This window comes from Pipistrellus hanaki (genome assembly GCF_964339955.1).
Source record: "Pipistrellus hanaki genome assembly, chromosome: 3".
NCBI lineage: Eukaryota > Metazoa > Chordata > Mammalia > Chiroptera > Vespertilionidae > Pipistrellus > Pipistrellus hanaki.
Window position 1 is genome coordinate 29,405,672 of NC_140505.1, and position 21,593 is coordinate 29,427,264.

Here is a 21,593-nt window from a genome sequence, read left to right on the forward strand (position 1 = left end):
TTGGTCCCTCAATGAATAGCAATTTCTTCAAAAATTTTTTAGAAAGATAACCAAATAAGGTGAGGCAGGCACCTGAGAGAGCAAAGCAAACAGACACCCTCACTTCTTATGGTTTTTAACCCAGAATAGAGCATAGATTGAAGCTTTGTGAAAACTTACCTGAGATCCTAATTGGAACTTTTGTGAATTGTGCATTTCAAGAGTTAGTGTTTCAGGTGGAGAGCCAGACCCTGGAGTCCTGTGTGAATTTACTAGAGAAAGGCCAAGAAGTTATGCGGCAATAGGAAAATGTGGAAATTGGAGTGTAACCAAGCTTTGAAAGTGAAAACATTTATCAAGAAGCATGAGTTGTTTGAACATGGCAAATACTACATATGTGTGATGAAAGTCCCTTTCCTTCACCCAGGAGACCCTAAGGGCTGGTTAGCTGTTGTGGGATTATTGACTTTCAAGCACAGTTCTGAACTCTTGATGCTACCTGTATCTAGAAATATTTGTAGGAAATACAGTACCAGGAACAGGAGTGGAGAATTTTGAGTTGGTGTTATAATATGTCACTGAAACTTCAGAAAAATGACAGGCCTTAGACAAAAGTGACTGATACAAATGGAAAGTTCGCAAGGCTTGGCATTAAGAATTATATCTGTCCACACCCTCCAATTCTTGTTTCTAAGCTGATGCCCAGAGCACTTGAACTAGGTAGGGAGTAATATAGAGAGTTCCTAGAATTTTGGCATTTATTTTCTTCTATAGCAAAAACTGCAGAAAATACCTTTGCTGTGCTGCGGAGTTTAGAAAATAGTCTTGATTAGATAAAACTGTTGTGGGAACAAACTCACTCTATTAAACAAAGTATTTAACCTCCCCCCGAACCCCACCAAAAAAAAAAAAAAAAGAGAGTTCTATGAGAGATTAAAGAATATCCCTAAATTCGTGTAATTATTGAAGCTAATTCAGGAGAAAAAAAGATTAGGAGGCATCATTGAATGGTAGAAAACAATATTCAGTAGTTCAGCTTGGGATTCAGAAGTTGGGGTTAAAACAGATGTGACTCAGCCCCAGGGGAAATCCTGGAATGCTCTCTGCTTTCCCTGCTCCAGATTCGGCAGGAGATCGATTTGTTTCAGATGTAGGGGGCTAGTACAAAAAGGCAGGCTTGAGCCTATTTGAACGTATCATCTAACTCCCAAAAGTCTTCAGTAACAATGGGATAAATCCTATTAATAAAGAACTAACCTAGGGGTTCTTTTTTTAAAAAAATATATTTTATTGGTTTTCCACAGAGAGGAAGAGAGAGGGACAGAGAGCTAGAAACATCGATGAGAGAGAAACATTGATCAGCTGCCTCCTGCACACTCCCCACTAGGGATGTGCCCGCAACCAAGGTATCAATACATGCTGTTGACCGGAATCGAACCCAGGACCCTTGAGTCCGCAAGCTGACGCTTTATCCACTGAGCCAAACTGATCTCGGCTAGGGATTCTTTTTTTTTTTTTTAAATATATTTTTATTCATTTCAGAGAGTGAGGGAGAGAGATATAGAAACATCAATGATGTGACAGAAACATTCATTGGCTGTCACAACCCCAACCAGGAATCAAACTGTAAACTCAAATCGAACTGTGAACTCTTCTGATCTTAGGTTGGCTGTCAACCATTGAGCCATGCCATCTGGGCTAACCTTGGGAGTCTTATGAAGAAGATCCTTTTCCTATCACTGCATCTGATTTTTGTCTTTTAAATCCTGTGCAATGACTTAAAGCTCTGCTCAACTTTCTAGTCAGCTGTCATTTTTGACTTAACTAAGTCTCCAATGGTAGATTTTGAATTAGCAATATTCTGATGGGGGAAAATGACACCAAAACACCAAGCTCACTTTTTGGCATTTTTTTTCTTTGTAAAATATATATTTTGGGATATATCCAACAAGAGGACTCTTCTAAAACCATCTACTACTTTATTGTAGGAAGCCAAACTTCTCTGTCATGTTATTTGGTGGGTATATTTTCCTTGAGTATTTGCCTTTTTTAAAAAGTATGTCTGAATTCACATATTTCCCATCTCACTACTTTCATGTGACTTTTTAAAAAAATTAAAATTTGATCAATGTTGACATATAATACACCCTTTTATCTTCATTCATGATATAAATCATTTACATCAGTCTAAGTATTTCCATTTTCTCCCCTTTAGTAAATCTTAACCCTCCATAGATAAGCACTGTTTTTATTCCTATAACTATAGATTAATTGAATATTGTTGTTAAATTTATATAAATGGAATAACTTAGTGTGTACTCTTTGTGTGTGGATCAGTACAATGTTTTTTTACATTTATCCATGTTGACACTATTAGTAGTTTCATTTTATTGGCAAGAAGCATTTTGTTGAATAAATTTGGCATAGTTTGTTTATTCATCCTCCTATCTATCCATTCTCTACTTTGTTGTTCTAGTGCTCTTTGTTGAAAATATTTTCTTTTCTACTTTGAAATCTCTGTTCTCTGGATCTGCTGCTTAATCCTTTTTGTATTAGTTTGGGTATGTTTTATATTCTAAGGAATTTGTCAATTTAATCTAAGTTGTCAGATTTATTGTCATAACATCATCCATAATATTTTTTAAAATATATTTTTATTGCTTTCAAAGAGGGAAGGGAGAGGGACAGAGAGAGAAAAATCAGTGATGAGAGAGAATCACCGTTTGGCTGCCTCCTGCATGCCCCCACTAGGTATTGAGCCCACAACCCGGGCATGTGTCTTTGATGGGAATTAAACCTGGGACCCCTCAGTCTGCAGGCCCTCACTCTCCCCACTGAGCCAAACGGGCCCAGATCATATTTTTCATGTTATTGTCTAATGACTGTAGAATTGGTAGTGATATCCAGTCTTTCATTCTTGATAGTACTAATGTTGTTTAATTGTTAACATTTATTATATGCCAGGTACTTTCAAAGTTTTATTATTCTCTAATAATAAAAGTAAATAATTACTGGGCACTTGTTAAGGAGCAATCCCTGTTCTAAGCACTCCTTTTGTTAAAGTCTTGCAGCAAAACTGTGAAAATGCTGCTATTATTATCCAAATTTTATAGATGAAAACAGTGAAGCACCAATCTGCCCAATGTCTCATGGCTAATAAAGACATTTCCCTGGTCAGAGCACACACTAACTGGCCCAGAATAGGCACTTTTAAACACTTTATTACAAGTTCCTGTATATGTTTTATTTGGTCTGCACAACTTTATGAGCACATACTATTATGAACATTAGTTTTATAGATGAGGACATTTTGTTTCAATTAACTTGAGTCAATTAACTTGTAGTCACAAACATGATTCCTTATGAAGAGAGATTTAAACACAAGTGCAACATCGATGTCTTTACTAAATATATGAGGCTTTTGTGTGTTATGCTTCAAGGTAGTAAAGTAGTGGAAGGTAATGGCGGTGTATGATGAAGCTAGTTAGCATGGGTGATAACAATAACTTGAAACCAGAGTTAAAGGGATAGATGATGCTTAAGGGAAAACAACTGGGGTGAAGGCTCAATTTGCTTCTTGCATTTCAAATATAAACTATTTGCATTTTAATTAATTGTGTACCATATGCAAGTATGAGAGATAGTTAGGTGTGTATATTGGAAAATTGTGGGATGTCAAGTTTTGATGACCTATGGAATGTCAGATCTTTTTTAGATGCAAGGGATAGAAAAATCAATTTAAACTCTTCTACGTAAAGAGTCTACTTAGCAGCTCAAATAAAAGTCACTTACAGATATAGGTTTTATTTTGTCCAGTTCAGATTCAAAAATTGTGATGGTCTCCTGAATACATTTTTCAGTTTTAGCTGCACTCTCTTATCATTCATTACTTTGGGGATTAGGTTTCAATATATGAATTTTAGGGGGACACAGACCTTCAGTCTATAACAATATTATACACATTAAAGCAGATCTTTAAAATCATTTTTTACTTTCAACATTAAAAGATAGTAAAAGAAGTATAATTAAAATCTTGATCATATTATGAAACGATTAGAGGCCTGGTGCATGAATTCGTGCATGAGTGGGGTCTGGCCATCCAGCCCCTATTTGGCTTATCAGGCTGGCTGGGGGTGGGGGATGGGGGTGGGAAGGGAGTGGGAAGTTGGCCATCTCCCCCTGCCCCCTGGTTGAACTCACAGTCAAGGGGACAATTTACTAGCCTTTTACTAGTATTATATATATAGGATTTCTTACCTACATCTGTTTGTTTTATTCTGTCATTAGTATTTTTCAGAAAATAAAGTTTGTTTTTCAATATGATATGTAATTTGTTATAAAAATATTGAAATCTCAAAATTTTAAGTTTATGGTTAATAATTTTATGTTTGTTGAGATCTTTGATTGACTTTCTCTGGAAACCCAAATATTTTTGAGAAAATACTCCTTTTTGGTTTTCAGTTACCTAGTAAGCTCTGAGCAAATTCTGCTTAATGGATTTTCTTATCTTTTAAAAAATAGTAAATGTGTAGGATTTTCTTGTCTCTTTAAAAAATAGTAAATGTGTAGTTATTTTACCAACATATTTTGTGGGTATTATCTTTTAGTCCTCACTCAAATCATCTTTCTTTGAAAAAAATTTACAAGAAAAAATTACTTTAATATAGTCGGTTCTATTTAAGATTCTTTTTAATGTTTCACCTAATTTATATGCTGGAAGAAATCACAGGCCTTCTCTGTTTCATTTTGTACCAGTCAGAACAAAAATTTATCCAATTAAAATAGGAACTTCATCAAAAATTCTTCTCACAATCCAAGATACTCCAAATCACACTTATAGAAGTTCAAAATGAAATTCTCTACACCATCTGAGCTCTCACTATTTGATTGGTTTACTTCCTCCCTTGCTTTTGTTAGGATAATTTTCAATGTCTTTTTGCTTGCAAGGTCTATTTGCAATAATTGCTGTCCACCAGTTATTCAAAAGCTGAAGTTTCTTAGCACTCTATTCACTGAATACTTGGATTAAAATATTTTCAACAACTTTTGAACAAATTGGGGTCAACTTTTTAAAAAACTGTTTGTAAAATAATTCAATCACACATTGTAGGTTTGGTTTAGCCATACCATTTTTGAACTTTGATAGTTTTGATTGGTTATTTCAAAGCTTTGAGTTTAAAAAAAAATCCTTCTGGATGAATATAAAATATTAGACAATAGTTCCTACACATTTGCCTACGCATTTCTGGTGTGCTTTTGTTATCTGTCAAAATGTTAATAGGTTTATTTTTTATCTTTCTCCTTGTCATTCTTCTGGTGACTTTAATGGATTAGAATATATTCCCTTTGATGATGAGACAAGGTTGGGCTAGGGAAGCTTTCTCCTTTTCCCTGCTGACTTGTAGGCTTCTCCACCGTTGTTTTCCTGAAGGATGCAGAACATGGTCTCACCTCTGTTGGGTAGAACTTCCTTGGTATTTCTAAATCAGGATGATTTTCCCCCCACTCTTACTCAAGGCCCAGCCCCAGGGCTCAGGAGCCTTTCTGTTCAAGGTTAGGCTTTCAGCCTTAGTTATTCTCCTGCTTCCTACTACTTCTTGGATCTGCTTCTCTGGGAGATCTCTCCTCTGGGTCATTAAAACATTCTCTCACCCTCATCCCCAGTGTTCCTTCTCTGCTCAGTTTGGATCCTGTCTCTCCAGCTGTTCCTCCAAACAAACCTCTCCTCGCCCGAAGGAGAGGATTTGAGGTATTTCTGAGGCTCACAGAGATTGGCTCTGTCATGCCAGTGTTTGAAGCCTGGCCTTCAGATTTTTTGTTTGCCAGCAACTTGGAGGCTTTGAGGGCTTCGGGTGTATCTGTGGCTCTTTGCCTTCTCAGGCTTTTAAACTCAAAGTTTCATCTTTTGTTTGGGGGCAAGTAGAAGTTGGAAATAACATTGGTTTCTGCAGGATTTGTAGGTTGTGCATTCCCACACATCCTACCATTCTTACCTGTACTGGTTTGACCTAACCCAAACATTTCTTAGGCTCTTTAGACACTCTTTGTCATTGAGTTTTGTGGAATATGCCATCGTTGTTTTCCCCTTCATTATCCTAATTGATTTCTTTATTTTTCCATAAAGAAAAACTTGGATATTCAAAAATGTGCTGTCAAAGTGATCACATCACTTGCTACCCATGAATTCTAATAAAATAATTCAAAGTAGTTTTAATCCTGCTCCTCAGAGATAACCACTATTCAGTGTTTATTGGATTTTAAAGTATTTTTTATAAATGTAAACAGAATCATACAAGTTTCTATGGGTGGAATTGTGTCAACCCCAAATGTATATATTGAAGCCTTACCCACCAATGTGGTGGTATTAGGAGATGGGGCCTTTGGCAAGTAATTGGAGTTATTAAAAGTCATGAAGGTAGGGTCCTCACAATGAGATTAATGCCCTCATATCAAGAGACACTAGAGAGTTTGCTTCTTTTCTCTGGACATGGGTTTACTGATTGAAAAAACTACCATCTGCAAGCCAAGAAGAGAGCTCTACCTGGAGAACCTGATCTCTGTCGCTACTGCCCCTGTTGATTTGAAAGCCTGAGAACTCTTAAGAGAAATATATCAAGCCCACTTTTCTGTGCATGTGTCCGATACTAATTTATGATTAAATCTGTAGTTAGTGTTATAGATCTATCTTTGGATGGTACTGGGAAACAAGCACCAGCATTATAATATCTGGGAATAACTGCCCAGGTGTGGCATTCTGAGATCTGGCCCTCTGGCTTCACCCATATTCTGGCTGGAGATTTTCTGAGTGCTGTAGAGAGATGGAGGGGCAGAGGCTGAATCAAATGTTCATGGAATGAATACGTCACCATTTATATCCCCTGCCTGGTGTGCTTTCCTGTAGAGTACAGTGATGGACCACCATGAAAGTCAGTTGAAAATGAGACAAATGTTCCTATGACAACTGCAAAGTGTAGCAGGAACACATTCGGGAAGGCTTCATTCTAATATCTATTCATGATTCCAGACAGTCTTCATAACTTTTGAGGTTCTACAAAAAAATTCATGTTTTATTGAAATTCTATTAAACAAAACATAAATGTGCCTAAATATAAGGCAAACTCAAATATAATATCTTAAGGCCATCCCTTCTATTTTTAATTTATTTTATTTTTATTGTTTTTTTTTAAATATATTTTATTGATTTTGTACAGAGAGGAAGGGAGAGAGATAGAGAGTTAGAAACATCGATGAGAGAGAGTCATTGATCAGCTGCCTCTTGTACACCCCCTACTGGAGATATGCCCGCAACCAAGGTACATGCCCTTGACCGGAATCGAACCCGGGACCCGTCAGTCCCCAAGCCGACGCTCTATCCCTTGAGCCACACCGGTCTCGGCTATTTTTAATTTTATTTATTTATTTATTTATTTATTTATTTATTTATTTATTTATTTATTTATTTTTTTGTGACAATGGTTAACAAAATTATACAGGTTTCATGTGCATAATTCCATAAGACATCACTGTACACTATATTGTGTATTCACCACTCCAAGTCAAGTCTCCATCCATCACCATTTATCCCTCATCCCCTCTCCTACTTTCTCCCTCCCACTTCTCCCCAGCAATTACCACACTGCTATCCCTGTCCATGAGTTTATTTCCTTTTTGTTAAATCCCTCCACTATCCTTACCCAGACCCACCCCGATAGAGCTGTCAGCCTGCTCTCTATCTATGAATCTGTATCTATTTTGCTTGTTAGTTCATTTTGTTCATTAGATCTCACATATGAGTAAAATCATGTGGTACTTGTCTTTCTCTGACTGGCTTATTTCACTTAGCATAGGTATAGCCATGCTGTCACAAAGGCTAAAATGTCCTTATTCTTCATGGCCAAGTAGTATTCCATTGTGTAAATGTACCATGGGTTTGTTATCCACTCATCTACTGATGGGTACTTGTGCTGCTTCCAGTTCTTGGCTGCAATGAACATAAGGATGCATATATTCTTTCCAATTAATGTTTTGCATTTCTTAGGATAAATTCCCAGAAGTGAAATCATTGGGCCATAAGGCAGTTCCATTTTTCACTTTTTGAAGTTACTCAATACTACTTTCCACAATGGCTGGACCAATCTGCCTTCCCATCAATATGCATGATGCCACCTTACACTTGTCATAACAAGTGTTTTCATATCCTAGGAAACACTTTTTATGACAAGTGTAAGGTGGCATCCTTGTGATTTTAATTTGCATTTCTCTGATGACCGGTGAAATTGACCATCTTTTTATATGTCTGTTGGCTTTCTATGGAGAAGTGTCTATTCAGGTCCTTTGCCCATTTTTAATTGGATTTTTTTTGTGTGTGTTTTTTTTTGGTGTTGTCCACAAGACATTCAAAGTGAAAAAAAGTATCTCAGGATTACATACTTTTGACTTAGGGAGTGGACATATTCAAGTAATGGTTTTTGCTAATAAAAATAGATATTCTCAATTTGACTTTTCTGTTGTAAAATTACTTGGCAGATGTTAAATCTAGGGTATAAGAGTAAATATTTAAAAACACAAAAACATTTTATTATTTATATAATATAAAAACAGTAAAAAACAAAACAAAACCCTATATACAGTGTAATGCATTAACAATTAGTGTTTAAATGGGAATAAAAATACAGATTCCTATTAAAGTAAGTTTAACCAAATAACTTAAGAACTTTGAATTCTTGGAAGTATATAAGCATAAAGGACACCCTAAATAATAAACACAGAGCTATGATAAATGTATAGGTCATTTCTGCAGTGTTCTCTTGTAAAAAACACATCCGATTGCCATATCCCTCAACACAATGAATTTGCAATTGTGTACGATTCAGTACCCTCCTGAAATGTGCCTGTGCTATTAAACTTCTGTATGCCCATTAGTCACACTCTTAGGTAAAACCTACATAGGAGTTTCTAGACTCCACAACCTGCTTTTTCTGATAAATGAAACCTACCTCCCAGACAAACTACCGGTATTTTCTCCGCGCCCCCCCGCCCCCCCACTGTGCTACATTTGAATGGATCAGCTAATAAGAATCAACGTTTACTACCCCCAACACTTTTTTCTAACATATGTCCCATTTTTGATTTTTGTGAGCATTGATGTTAATGAAAATGGAACTTTTAACCACTGTCTAAATTTCGTCAATGAATCCCAACCTCCTTTAGCAGAACATTCACTTACTATATGCTATCATTTATGTGGAACCCCAGCCTTTCTCTCATCTTCTTTTTGATTCCCCACCACACACACTCCAGCACAGCCCACTCACCCATAGGTCCTCCATGCCTTGATGCTCATCTAAGCATCAGAGTCCTTGACAACTGGTGTCGTCTTCAAGGATTCTTCCTAATGTTGCTCAGTGCTTAGTACCTTACTATCTGGTCCCTATCAAAATTAGATGAGCACTCCCCCTCCTCATCTGGAGTTTCCCAAATTGCTAACTGTTGAGTAATTTTCTTTGTATTATGGTTGCTGGCTTAATTATCTCAGCCCCTTAATTAAGCTTCAAGAGCCAAGACATGCTCTTTCATCTCAGTCTTCCCATGTTCATTCTAGAATCAAAAGAGAGTGAGCAGACTTGGGATTGTCAATAACAATTTACTTTCAGAGAGCCTGCACCCTTAAATCTATCTCATTTTAAAATGTGCTGACTCATAGGAACTATTAGAAGAAGGCAAAGTCCAGATTACTTTACAACAAATACTTAAATATAGCCTATTATAGAGAGTATTATTATCCTAATTATTAAAAAATCATATAAACACTATTATTTTAATGCAGTACATCAGATTTTTGCTAAACATGATTGGAATTTTTGTGAGACTAGATATGCATAGTAATAAGATAAAAAATAACAGAGCTCAGTTTTGCTTCTTCAAAGGAAAACTTGCATTATTATCTAATAAACATGGATACATCATACTTCTTACGTGAATCCCAAATGTCACAAAACAGGGATTAATGATATAATGTAAATATTAGAGAAATACCTCAAAAGAGAAATAGTGACTATATCTGGATGTTGGGATTATTTATGACTTTTTAAATTGCTTATTTGTTTTTTGTAATTTTCTACAATATCACACAGAACTTGTAGATTTACATATACACGAACAGATGTATATATTTAGTTTAGTTTATGATATATTATATTAGAGGGTTCACATAAAAAGTACAAGCAGCCCTGGCTGGTGTGAATCACTTGTTTGGGAATCATCCATTAATCATCCATTGCAGGTTAAATTCCTGGTCTGCGCACATGCCTGGGTTTGGGGCTCGATCCTCAGTAGGGACATATAGAAGGCAGCCAATAGATGTTTCACTCTCTCCCTTTCCCTCCTCTCTCTCTAAAAATCAATAAGAAGTATTTTTTAAAAAATACAAGCAATCTGGTTAATCAATAATAATTTAGTCTGAGTTATGGAGAAAAATTCTGACCTTAATCAGATTTAAATGATAATTGTCAGTTATCCCCTTAACTTTGTATAGGCAAGAGAGGTTAAAGGAATTTCAAAATTTTAGTCTTTAAAAATTATTCTATAACGACATATATGATGAGGTGATGATGCCCGGTGAATATTTCTTAGATTATAAATACCCGGTGTTAGAGAAAAAGTTATAGCTTTATTTCTGATGCCAGAACTCCCATGCAGATATGAATTAGGTAACCACTACTACTTTGAGATATTTCTAAAGCGGTGGTTCTTACTTGGGAGCAAGTTTGCTTCCAGGGGACATTTGGCAATGCTTGGTGACAGTTTTAGTTGTCAAAACTGGGGAGAAGACATTGTGTTATTGGTATCTTGTGAGGTGAGACTAGGGAGGCTGTTGAACCTCATACAAAATATAGGGCAGCCATCCACAACAAAGAAGTATCAACCCCAGATGTCAATAGAGGCAATACTGAGAAACACTGTCAAAAGAAATTGTAATTAGTTTGATATCAGTAGTTCTGGTGGTTTTCAGCTTTAAACCACTCCGTGGGAATCATAATGAATCTATCTGCCAATAGCAACAGCACTCAACAGGGAGCACAAGTCTAGACTAGTGGTCATGGAATGTGAAGAAGAGTATAAACTTGAAGTGGTTGTGATTGGGGAAGGGTGTTAGTAAAAAACTAGATTTGGGAGAAGAAAGTATATGTATTTTAAGAACAAATGTGATAGTTCATTTCAGCAGAACTTCTGCCACTTTTTATTCTTAGAAGAAGAACTTATTCATCGCTGTGAAAAGGAACCGGTATGACTTGAGCTGAAAGTTTATATTGCCTGGGTTGGAGGCACAGGGCATGCAAAGGGAGCCAGGCTGGGAGGTGGTGGTGGGGTGCACACTTGGGTAGATACTCAGTCACTTTGCTCACCTTTCTCTCTTTGGACGAACAGAAGTATTCTGGTGAATTTTCCCTTTTCATATTAAAATTCTTCCTGTCCTCAGATCATCTTTGTGTTCTGATACGCACTCTAGCTGCCCAGGAGCTTTCTGTGTGAGAATTTCAGCTCAGGGATACCCTGAGGACTTCCATAGCCATGGATTTTCTGAGCTTCTTCTTACACAGCAGAGATAAAGTTAAATATAAACCTGTCTAGGCAGCAGCTTTAAATGAGGGAGAAACAAGGTGAAGAAGAATGAAGGGGCAGATAAGAGAAACAAGTATGAAATTAAATCCTGTAATGTAGATATTAAATAACAATCTAGATAGAGCTAAAAGATAGAGATAACAGAGATAAGAAAGAAAAATTCCTTAAAAATGTAAGATTAAAAATATCCTCACCCTGAGTTTTTAAGAAGAAAGGCTTTGGGTTATCACATTTCATCAACAAAGGCTCAGCAGGTTCAAAACAAAAGGGGACAATTTCAGGATTTAAAATATAATATGCTCATTTTTATGTTCTACAAAATCTATCAAGTAATAGAAATACAGACTTTTGATATTATCTTCTATATGTATTTATTTATACAATGGAAAATGCCAGACCTTCTACTCACTTATGTCTGCAAGCAGACTTTATGTTGTATATAAATCTGATTTGGTTTAAGAAGTTGAGGTTTTGAATTTAAGGAAAGAGTAATCACAAGAAGACGGTAAGAGAAAAAACAATGCTTTCCAAAATGTTAGTAGATTTTCTTCAAAGGATATCTTTATCCACATCACTGTTTGAGAAAAGAATATTTTATTCAATGTCAAAATAATTTAAACTATCAAAACCCTTTGAGGCACCATGGAAAGACCTGGATAGTATTATATCCTAAGTGAAATAAGCCCGTCAGAGAAAGACAAGTATCACACGATCTCACATATATGTGGAATCTAATGAATAAAATAAACTGATGAACAAAATAGATTCAGAGACATTGAAGCATGCATCCAACTGAGATATTGTAGTGTGAAGAGGGGTGCAGGAAGAAACTAAACCAAGAACTTACGTACATATATAATATGTCTAACCCATGGACACAGACAATAGGGTGGCAAAGGCCTGGAGAGAGAGCAGGAGCAGAGTGGAGCAGCTCATTGGGGGAGAAAAGAGGACATCTGTTATACTTTAAACAATAAAGATGAATTAAGAAAAAGAAAAGAAAATAGAAAGACTGTCTCCTCAGCTTAAGCACAGAAAATTTTTTTAAAAAAAATTTCATTAAATCCTCAAATTTTGCTTATTTAAAGATGCTTTAATGTCAGGATGAACTTGCCATAGAAAACATATTTGTAAATTTTGGGATCCTTCATGTAGTTAAAAAAAAAGCAACACAATGAAATCCAAAGAGTCAGAATGATATAGGTACACAAATGTTCTTTCTAAGACATTACCTGACAGACCAATCAATGGTCAACTGCACCATGCTTTTAATAGTCACTGCATCTAGTTTTTAGGAACTTGGAATTTACCTGGGTAAAATATAGTATACACCCTATTATGCTGAGCACAGAGCTAGTTGGTTGAATCCTGCCCGTTATGTTTTGCAAGTGGACATTTAAACATTTCTCCTTTTTCAGGCAACCCAATACCCATAGCATCTCTAAAAAATGAATATCATGATCCATTCTTTTGGTTTCCCCATATACTTACTTAGAACAATGGTACCCTAATACTGCCCATATGAATGTGCACCCAACAGAGAATGAGGGTTGTTAGGAAGCAAGGAAGGGATACAGCAAATGCCAGATAGAACAAATGGCTTTCCTTGACCACCAACAACAAAGAGGACTCTGCACAAGGCCGTGCTGAGGGTCCCGGCACAGGCACAGACTCCTGCTCCCGCAGCTCCGCAGCTCCGGTGGGAGTGAGGGACAGAGTGGGCAGGGTTCCCAGATAAAGCCAGACGAATGTTTGCTCAGAGCATCAACCTGCAGGAGCTGGGAGCCTGGGGACCCCTTTCCCAGAGCGTCTGTTGCTTTCTTGGAACTCCAAGAACCAACGCTAAGGGGCACCAGAGGCTTGGACTCAGCGGCTGCCACCCAGGCAGGCAGCTGATGGCCCGCTGCTGCGGAAGTCTTGGGCGACAGCAAACCCTAACTCGGTGGGGAATGGGGTTAAGGGAAGCGTTTTTATGTTTCCCGATCCTAGGAGGAATCCTCCGAAATCAAGACGTTGAAATCCAAGCCGAGGGCTAAGCGGTGACCCCTGATATCATCCCAGGTCTCACTGTCTTTTTCTGACTCTATGAGGCCGTTTCTAACCTTGGACTTTCAAATAGGAAATACGTCGCTGTAATCTTTACAGCGGCAGGTATAGTTGTAGATACACACAGCACCCGTTCCATATAAAGCACTAAACTCACTTGGCAAAATCATGTAACTCACTGATAGTTGTTGATCTCTAGTTGTTTTTTTTTAGGGATCCCGAGATGCATACAAAGAAACCAGATGTCACCTCCTCTCTCCTCTAGCCTGTTCCTGTTTACTTCCTTATCCCCCTTTGCCCCCCACCCCTGCAACCTGTCCTTTGAAGTCTATCATCACTCAGTTCAAAGAGCACTACCCTGACCCTCTCCCCCCCAAAACCTGGGAACGGCCGCTTGCCACTCCGACTTTTTCCAGAGGCAGCGAGGCAGGGGGAGAGAGACGCTGAAGAAATGAGCTAGCATCTTCAGCCATGCATCTGCATCCTGACTTTTGCCAGCGCCCACAGAAAAAAGAAAAACAAAAAAGCACAAAGGTGAGGCCAGGGGACACGGAAAGGAAGGAGCAGGCACTGGAGCTCAGAAGCCCAGGCGGGGCCGGTGGCACAGCCGCACCTCCCCCTCCCCCAGCCCCGCGCGCACTCGCCCTCCTCCCCCGCCGCCCGCCCGGCCAGAGCGGTGCCAATGCGCCAGGATGGAGCGATCTCTGCGCGGGAGGAGATGACGCAAAAGCCAGCACTGCCCCCCCCCCCCCCCCCCCTAAAAAAAAAGTGTTTCTCCAGGACGAAGATGGCGGCAACTTAGCCGGGGACTGAAGATGACTGTGGCTCTCGGGAGGCCCAGCCCAGGCGATTCGGCCCCAAGGTCCGGGGGAGGCGGCGTCAGCAGTCGGAGCCCGGTGGCGGCGGCGGCGGAGGCGCCCTCGGGCAGACCTGCCACAGCGGCAGCGGCGGCAGCAGCAGTTGGAGCGCGGGGTGGGGGGTGGGGGGGAGGGAGAGCTCTGCCTGCGGTGGCTGCCCAGGCTCCGGACTCCTCCGGGAGAGACTGCGAGAAGTAGCAGGAGCAGCAGGAGGAGGAGAGACAGGAGAAGGAAAGGAAGGAAGAGGAAGAGGAGGAGAAGCGAAGGAGGAGAAGGAGGAGGAGGAGGAGAGCCACTGGGGAGGCGCACTGGTAGCTGTCTGTCTGCGGGCAGCGGAGACGCGGCATGCCCCTGCCCGGGAAGAGCGGGCTGCCCTCCGCAGGGCCATGGGGACCCGCGCGCTGACCATGCCGGGGTGAGGGGAGCCGCGCAGAGCCACCCGCCACCTCCACCATCACCTCACCTCCTGCACCCAGCTCGCCACCGGCCACCACCAGCGCAGCCACCTCCGACCGCCTCTCTCTCTCTCTCTCTCTCTCTCTCTCTCTCTCTCTCTCTCTCTCTCTCTCTCTCTCTCTCTCTCTCTCTCCTCTCTCCTCACTATTGTTTCCTACTCTACAGAGGATGGGGTCGGCTGATGATTAGGTCGGAAAAGCAAGTCAGATCTTCCTCCAAAGCCTAGTCATATTTATGTAGGCAAAAGAGAGAGAGAGAGAAAAGAGAGGGGGAGAGAGGGAGAGAGGAAAAGGGAGAGGAAGAGAGAGAGAGAGAGAGAGAGAGAGAGAGAGAGAGAGAGAGAGAAGAAACGGGAGGAGGGGATAAGGAAATTAAACCCTTTAAGTCAATGCATATTGTGGTGACACCGGCACAGGAGCCCTCACGGTGGAGTCGGCCCGGGCTGTGCGTTCCCAAAATATGACCAGGGGTGCTTGGATGTGTCGGCAGTATGACGACGGCTTAAAAATCTGGTTGGCAGCACCCCGGGAGAACGAGAAACCGTTCATCGATTCGGAGAGGGCTCAGAAATGGCGACTGTCTCTGGCATCTCTCTTGTTTTTCACCGTCCTGCTCTCTGATCACTTGTGGTTTTGCGCCGAGGCCAAGCTGACCCGAACCCGGGACAAGGAGCATCAGCAGCAGCATCAGCAGCAACAGCATCAGCATCAGCAGCGACAGCAACAGCAGAGGCAGCAGCGGCAGCAACAGCAGCAGCGGCCACGGCCGCAGGAGCCCTCCTGGCCCGCGCTCCTGGCGAGCATGGGGGAGTCCTCGCCCGCTGCTGCCCAGGCGCTCAGACTGCTCTCCGCCTCCTCCTCCCCCTCCTCCTCGTCCCCCACCCTGCCCCCTTCCCCGGGAGACGGCCGCAGCAGAGGCGGAGGAGGCAAGGGCAGCGGGGGCAAAAGCAACCGGAGCAAGGCTCTTTTTCTAGGAAACTCTGCCAAGCCCGCGTGGCGCCTGGAGACTTGTTACCCCCAAGGTGCGTCCTCGGGCCAGTGCTTCACGGTGGAGAGCGCGGACGCCGTGTGCGCCAGGAACTGGAGTCAGGGGGTGGCGGCGGCCCGGGGGGAGGAGCGGCAGCAGCAGCAGCAGCAGCAGGTGAGAGGGACACGTCCAAGTCCACTCTGGAACTTGTCGGATTTTTACCTTTCGTTTTGTAATTCCTACACACTCTGGGAGTTGTTCTCGGGGCTGTCCAGCCCCAGCACGTTGAACTGTAGTCTGGATGTGGTGCTCAAGGAGGGCGGCGAGATGACCACCTGCAGGCAGTGCGTCGAGGCTTACCAAGACTACGACCACCACGCTCAGGAGAAGTACGAAGAGTTCGAGAGCGTGCTCCACAAATACTTGCAATCGCAGGAGTACTCGGTGAAATCCTGTCCCGAGGACTGTAAGGTAGGACCAGTGGATTTTCTTTTTTTCTCGTGCCCTTCTTGAGCTTTTCTAGCTGTTTTATTTTGTTGGATTGTTTCCTAGAGTTTTAAAAGTTGTCCCCTCCCGCCCTCCTCCTCCCCTCTCCCCCCAGTGGCTCTGTGGCTCTGGTTTTGTTCCTTCAGTCGTCGTCATTGTGGTTGTAAGAGCTTGACTTGGTGCTTGAGTTGGGAATACCTCGTGGATGACTGGTGGACTGGTGTCTTCTTCTTGGAATCCCTGGAAAATCAGGGGACACCCTGGTTTTCTGAGATAATAAAGCTAGGGCTTACATGACCTCTTACAGATAAGTGATTGGTTCAAACTCTGTTCCCTTATTTTAAAAAATGCGATTTGAATGTGGCTTGTTAAGAAGACATGATGCGACTGCATACTAATGATCCCAGCCCAAATCAGAAGAGTCAGAGACAGGCACGTGTGATTTGGCTTGTGCACCTGCACAGATGAATTTTCAGAGAGTGACGTCATTAAGTTGGTTGACCAGAGGGAAAAGAGAACATGTTTGTAGTTGTTTATGTAGGAAGAAGCAAAACACATTTTACCTGTTCTACAGAGATAGTTCTGGTTGTTTGGAAAGTCCGGAGGCCTACCAAAGCATACTGACTCACAATACGTTTTCTGCTTTCTCTTAGACGTTTGAATAATTATTGACCTCGGACTCAATATGAGTGGAGAGTTTCAATTAAGTATCTGGTGATCAATGGTCTGTGTTAGGTTTTATCAGATACCTTATGTAATTAGCTTGTATTTTCAGCATGTTCTTCAGAAATATTAAAGGGCAAATGGATGGTGCTAGGGATAAAAAAGTACTAAACTCCTTAATAATGTGTATAGTATTCAGTCTATTTTTGTTCAATATAACAGTGGCTGTTAACCTTGCTGATTGACCAAAAAAAGTGTATTCAAGTTTCTTAAGAAATGGCCAATGCACCACGGGTGATGCACTTCCTAGTAGAAGTGTCACTGTCCGTGGTGCTGAAATGAGATTACCCATTCAAATGAGATAACTCTGTTGAAGTTACTGCAGTGAGTGACATTTTAGTAGGGAAGAAATGATGACAGAATCTTAGTAAGCCTTAATGCTTTGTTCCAAGGGTAATTTATTAAATAACACAAAAAATGGAATTGCTTTTAAAAAGAAATAATATACTACACTCTCTATTTTCCTTTCTCTTTACTACTACCTTAACACCACACAGGAAAAGAAAAATTGTCTCTCTTCTGTTTCACTTGCGTTGTACTGGAGAAGTGCAATCAAGGGCAGTATTGATAAAAATGCATTGTGATTCTTTGACATGAGAATTGGTCTAAGAAATCTATTTAAAATGAGCATAGTTCAAGGGCTGTACTTTACTTTGATTAGTTTTGCTTTTGACAATTAAACTAAACTTGCTTTTCAAAGTTTTTTAAGACCAGAAACAGATTTTCTTTGAAAAGACTAATACTGAGTTTACAACATTAATTTAGAATGCCACTTCATAAGTTAAATGGATTTTAAACTTTCCTAAATACTTTCCTTAGCCATATCACTATAACTAATGCCTGGGGATTAAACTTATTCTTAATGGCAGCTGTTAATAATTTATTGCATAGCTATTTATTATGATGAGATATGTTGCATTGGAATTATAAAAATAAGGAAAATGGTGTGTCTGCTAATTTTGCTATTCATAAAAAGGTTATAAGCATTTCAGTGCAGTATTTGTATTTAAAAGTGGTATCTTGTAATAATATAAATTTGCTTCCTTTTCTGAACGTAATTCTCATATAAACTTCTGTCAATTCCAACTTGCATAGGTTCAGTATTTAAAAGATAGTTATGGTTAATAGACTGCAGCATATTTTCAAATAAGCTCTTCAAATATATTTTTGCTCAAATATCCAAATTTTAAATATAAGTAACTGTATTTTCCTCTTGACCTGAAATAATTCTTAACTTTGTATTTGTCATCATAACTGTAAGATATAATGCAGGTGAAATTAATTTGTAATTTTATGAACTACTTCTGCATTGTGTTTTTATATAAAGTGGTAATTTTTAACTGTATACACAACAGTGCATTATAAAAGTCTTAACTTCTTAGGAACTTTTTTTCTTCATATAAAAAGTAAGCACAGCCATTTGAGTTTCTCATCACCACATAGATGATTTATTGCTTGTGATGTCTTGTAGCTATTTTCTTGGTTGTGTGATTTTTTTTTCTATTTAAAACATTTCCCCCCATAATAACTGTTTTTAATAATTAGAGTTTCAAATTTAAATTTCAAGTGTTCCTGGTTGATAACTTACAAATTGATTGGTTATTTCCTTAATTTAATATGTAATTTCTTTATGATTCTGAAAAGGCCACAAAGACATCCACATACAAATAATATTACATGCCTTAAAATGCTACTTTAAATAATGTGTCTGAGTTTCTTTCTAAACACTTAGTTATTTCAAACATAACTATAATTATGAAATTGTGACCGTCATCAGGACTTTGCTCAAGATATACATTCTATGAAAATTTTTCCATATTTTAAGATAGCCACAAAGCCCAAGGCTATGTTAAAAGCAAATGTATTATATTTCTGGAATTGACAATATATTCATGAAAAATATAATTTAATAGTTTATAAATATATTTGTAAATATGTAGGTAGAATATACTTAGTCATATTAGTTATACAATTTATTAAAGTTTATATTTTAGGAGAAATATTAACTTTATTAGGCCCATATAATTAAATTATTAATGTAGTAACTTCTAATTTTTAATACTTAAGGACATATTATTACCTTCTAATTTTATATTGCCCTCCATTTACAAAAAACCACATTCCATATATAAAATAGAATTGATTAAATTTATTTTTGATTTAACTTGTTTTGAAGGGCTTTTGACTCCCTGTGTTGAAAAAGCAAACAAACTTTTATATTGATCTAATTCAATCATAGTACCTTGAGTCCATAGTATTTGGAGATTAAACGCAGCTTGGATTTATTTTAGTGAACATTTGTATTGAACACATAATAAAAATTATTTGTACCCAAGAATATTTTTTAATATTCTGAGAAATAGCTGGCTTAATTTTAAGAATAAATATGCACATTTATCTGGGAAGTAATTTATGGGGAAAAAAATTCAAGCTGCTATATTACATAAGTCAAGTAGCAAAAATGATAACAGTAATTCTCGGTAGTTTTCAAAATGATCTTTAATGTATAATAAGAGTAACAAATCTGTAATACTCTTTAAGTTGGTTGCTAATATTTAAATATGCAGTATTCTAAGCTACAAAATTACATATGTATATTATTAAAATGCTTGTGTGTTTTTTTTAAACTTAAATAAGTATTTTCTCTTGTCCTTTAGCTCCTAAACATATGTGAAGATATATATTATAAAACTGCGCTATTTAAGGAATACAAATTACTTTGTTATTGGGAAACTTTTGTTATTGATAGCTTTATGTATTGTATTTATGAGTACTATACCTTAAATTAAGCCAGATGATCAGTGAAGGTAGATTTGAGATTAAATTAGAACATAGATATTGCATCATCTGTATTTTAGTTCTCTCATAATAGATACTAATCTTTATATTCTCAAGAATGCATGCATTTCCAATTTTTTATTTTTATAATCTCATGTTAAAACAGATTTTATTGCTTATTATTATTTAACAGACAATGGCCAAAGGATGCTCTGCCAATGTAAGGCATATATAATAATCGTAGTACCTGAAGCTTTGTGCATTGTTTGCAGAAACTGCTCACAAACATTAACCAGTTTGAGCATATATAATTTGGATTACATAATGTACAATTTGAATCTTTCTTAAGTTCTTAATTCATTTTGGCATCATGCACTATAGATTCTTGAAAGAACATATTTAAAATCAAATCAAATATCTAACAATTATTTTTATTAAAATATTGTTTTGCTGTTGATTAAGTGCTATTGTAAATAGTGTGACATTGTCAAGGAATGTGGAATACATATGCAAATAGATCTTTTTTTGCATTTTACCACTTTATTATTTTCAAATCCTATCGCTATAGCTGAATTGCTTGTCTACAAAGTCAAACAGTCTAACCCTTCAGATAATCATTTTAACCATTATTAAGGCCATTTTAAGGTCAAAACCATTATCATAACAAGTTTTATGACCCAGATTTTTGTTTTTCCTATTTTTTGTTTTATATATGACCACTAATTTTATGAATTACATTTTATTTTTATAGGAAAACAACTAACATTTTATCTTAATATTAGATACCTGATGTTTTTATAGGGTAAAGAATAATTATTTTTACTTTGGACTTGTAACTGTGTCAAATTAGTAACTATCTAGGGCTTAAAATTTTAATAAATGCTATTACACATTGGTTTTAATTGCTTTAATTGTATGATGTCAGTGTCTGCATGTGCACGGTGGATTAAAGTATGAAGCAAAGGAAATCAATAATGCTCCTAGTCTCATGCCACATATAAATGATAATCTATTAAGATAGTTTTCATGCTATATTGAGTATACAAGACAAGTATACATATAACTATTTCAAATAAAATAATACTTTAATTTGAATTATTTGACCTATTGCTTTAATTTTGATTCCCAGTTTCCTTTTCAATTTTTATCTTCAGTGTTAACCTCATATTGACTGGGCATAAACATTTTGCTATTTACTTTATATTGATTTACACTGCAAAGATGTTTCTTCAATATCAGTGAATTGATACTGTAGATCAGTGATCCTTGGAATGTCCTGGGAAATCTTTAAAAACGCCCCCAGCCCTAAGAGATTCTGATTTCATTCCCCTGGCTTGTGTCATGAGCTTGGGATCTTCCACTTTCCCTGATGATGTGTGGCCAAGGTTGAGAACAACTCTTCTAGTTGACATTGACAACTAATATGATAAGACCTTTTAGCTCCTGTGCATCAGTATAATCTAATTTGTTAAACTGATGAGACTGGAACTGGGACATATATTTTTTAAAGTGGTAAAGGCAATAGGACAGAGCTAGAGGTCAGGGTGGCAAAAATGCTGTGAGTGGGCTGAGGAAATAGATGAGAAGTGAATCAACTGAGTGGAAAGGGTTAAGGGATGTTCCAGAAGAGAATATGGAGAGAAGATGGTGGTTGCACAAAGGACCAGAGTTTGAAATGTG

At 38.4% G+C, this 21,593-nt stretch overlaps 1 protein-coding gene across 2 annotated transcripts in view; it reads left to right on the forward strand.

Annotated features, from left to right (window-relative positions):
* Window positions 1–14,340: 14,340 nt before the first annotated feature.
* Window positions 14,341–21,593, forward strand: part of NALF1 (NALCN channel auxiliary factor 1) — a 571,940-nt gene continuing 564,687 nt past the window's right edge. For both annotated transcript variants that reach the window (XM_084879974.1, XM_084879973.1), the window contains exon 1: window positions 14,341–16,397. In XM_084879974.1, coding sequence (XP_084736100.1) covers window positions 15,420–16,397 — 978 coding nt within the window. In that variant the 5' untranslated portion in view covers window positions 14,341–15,419. The remainder of the gene's footprint in view (window positions 16,398–21,593) is intronic.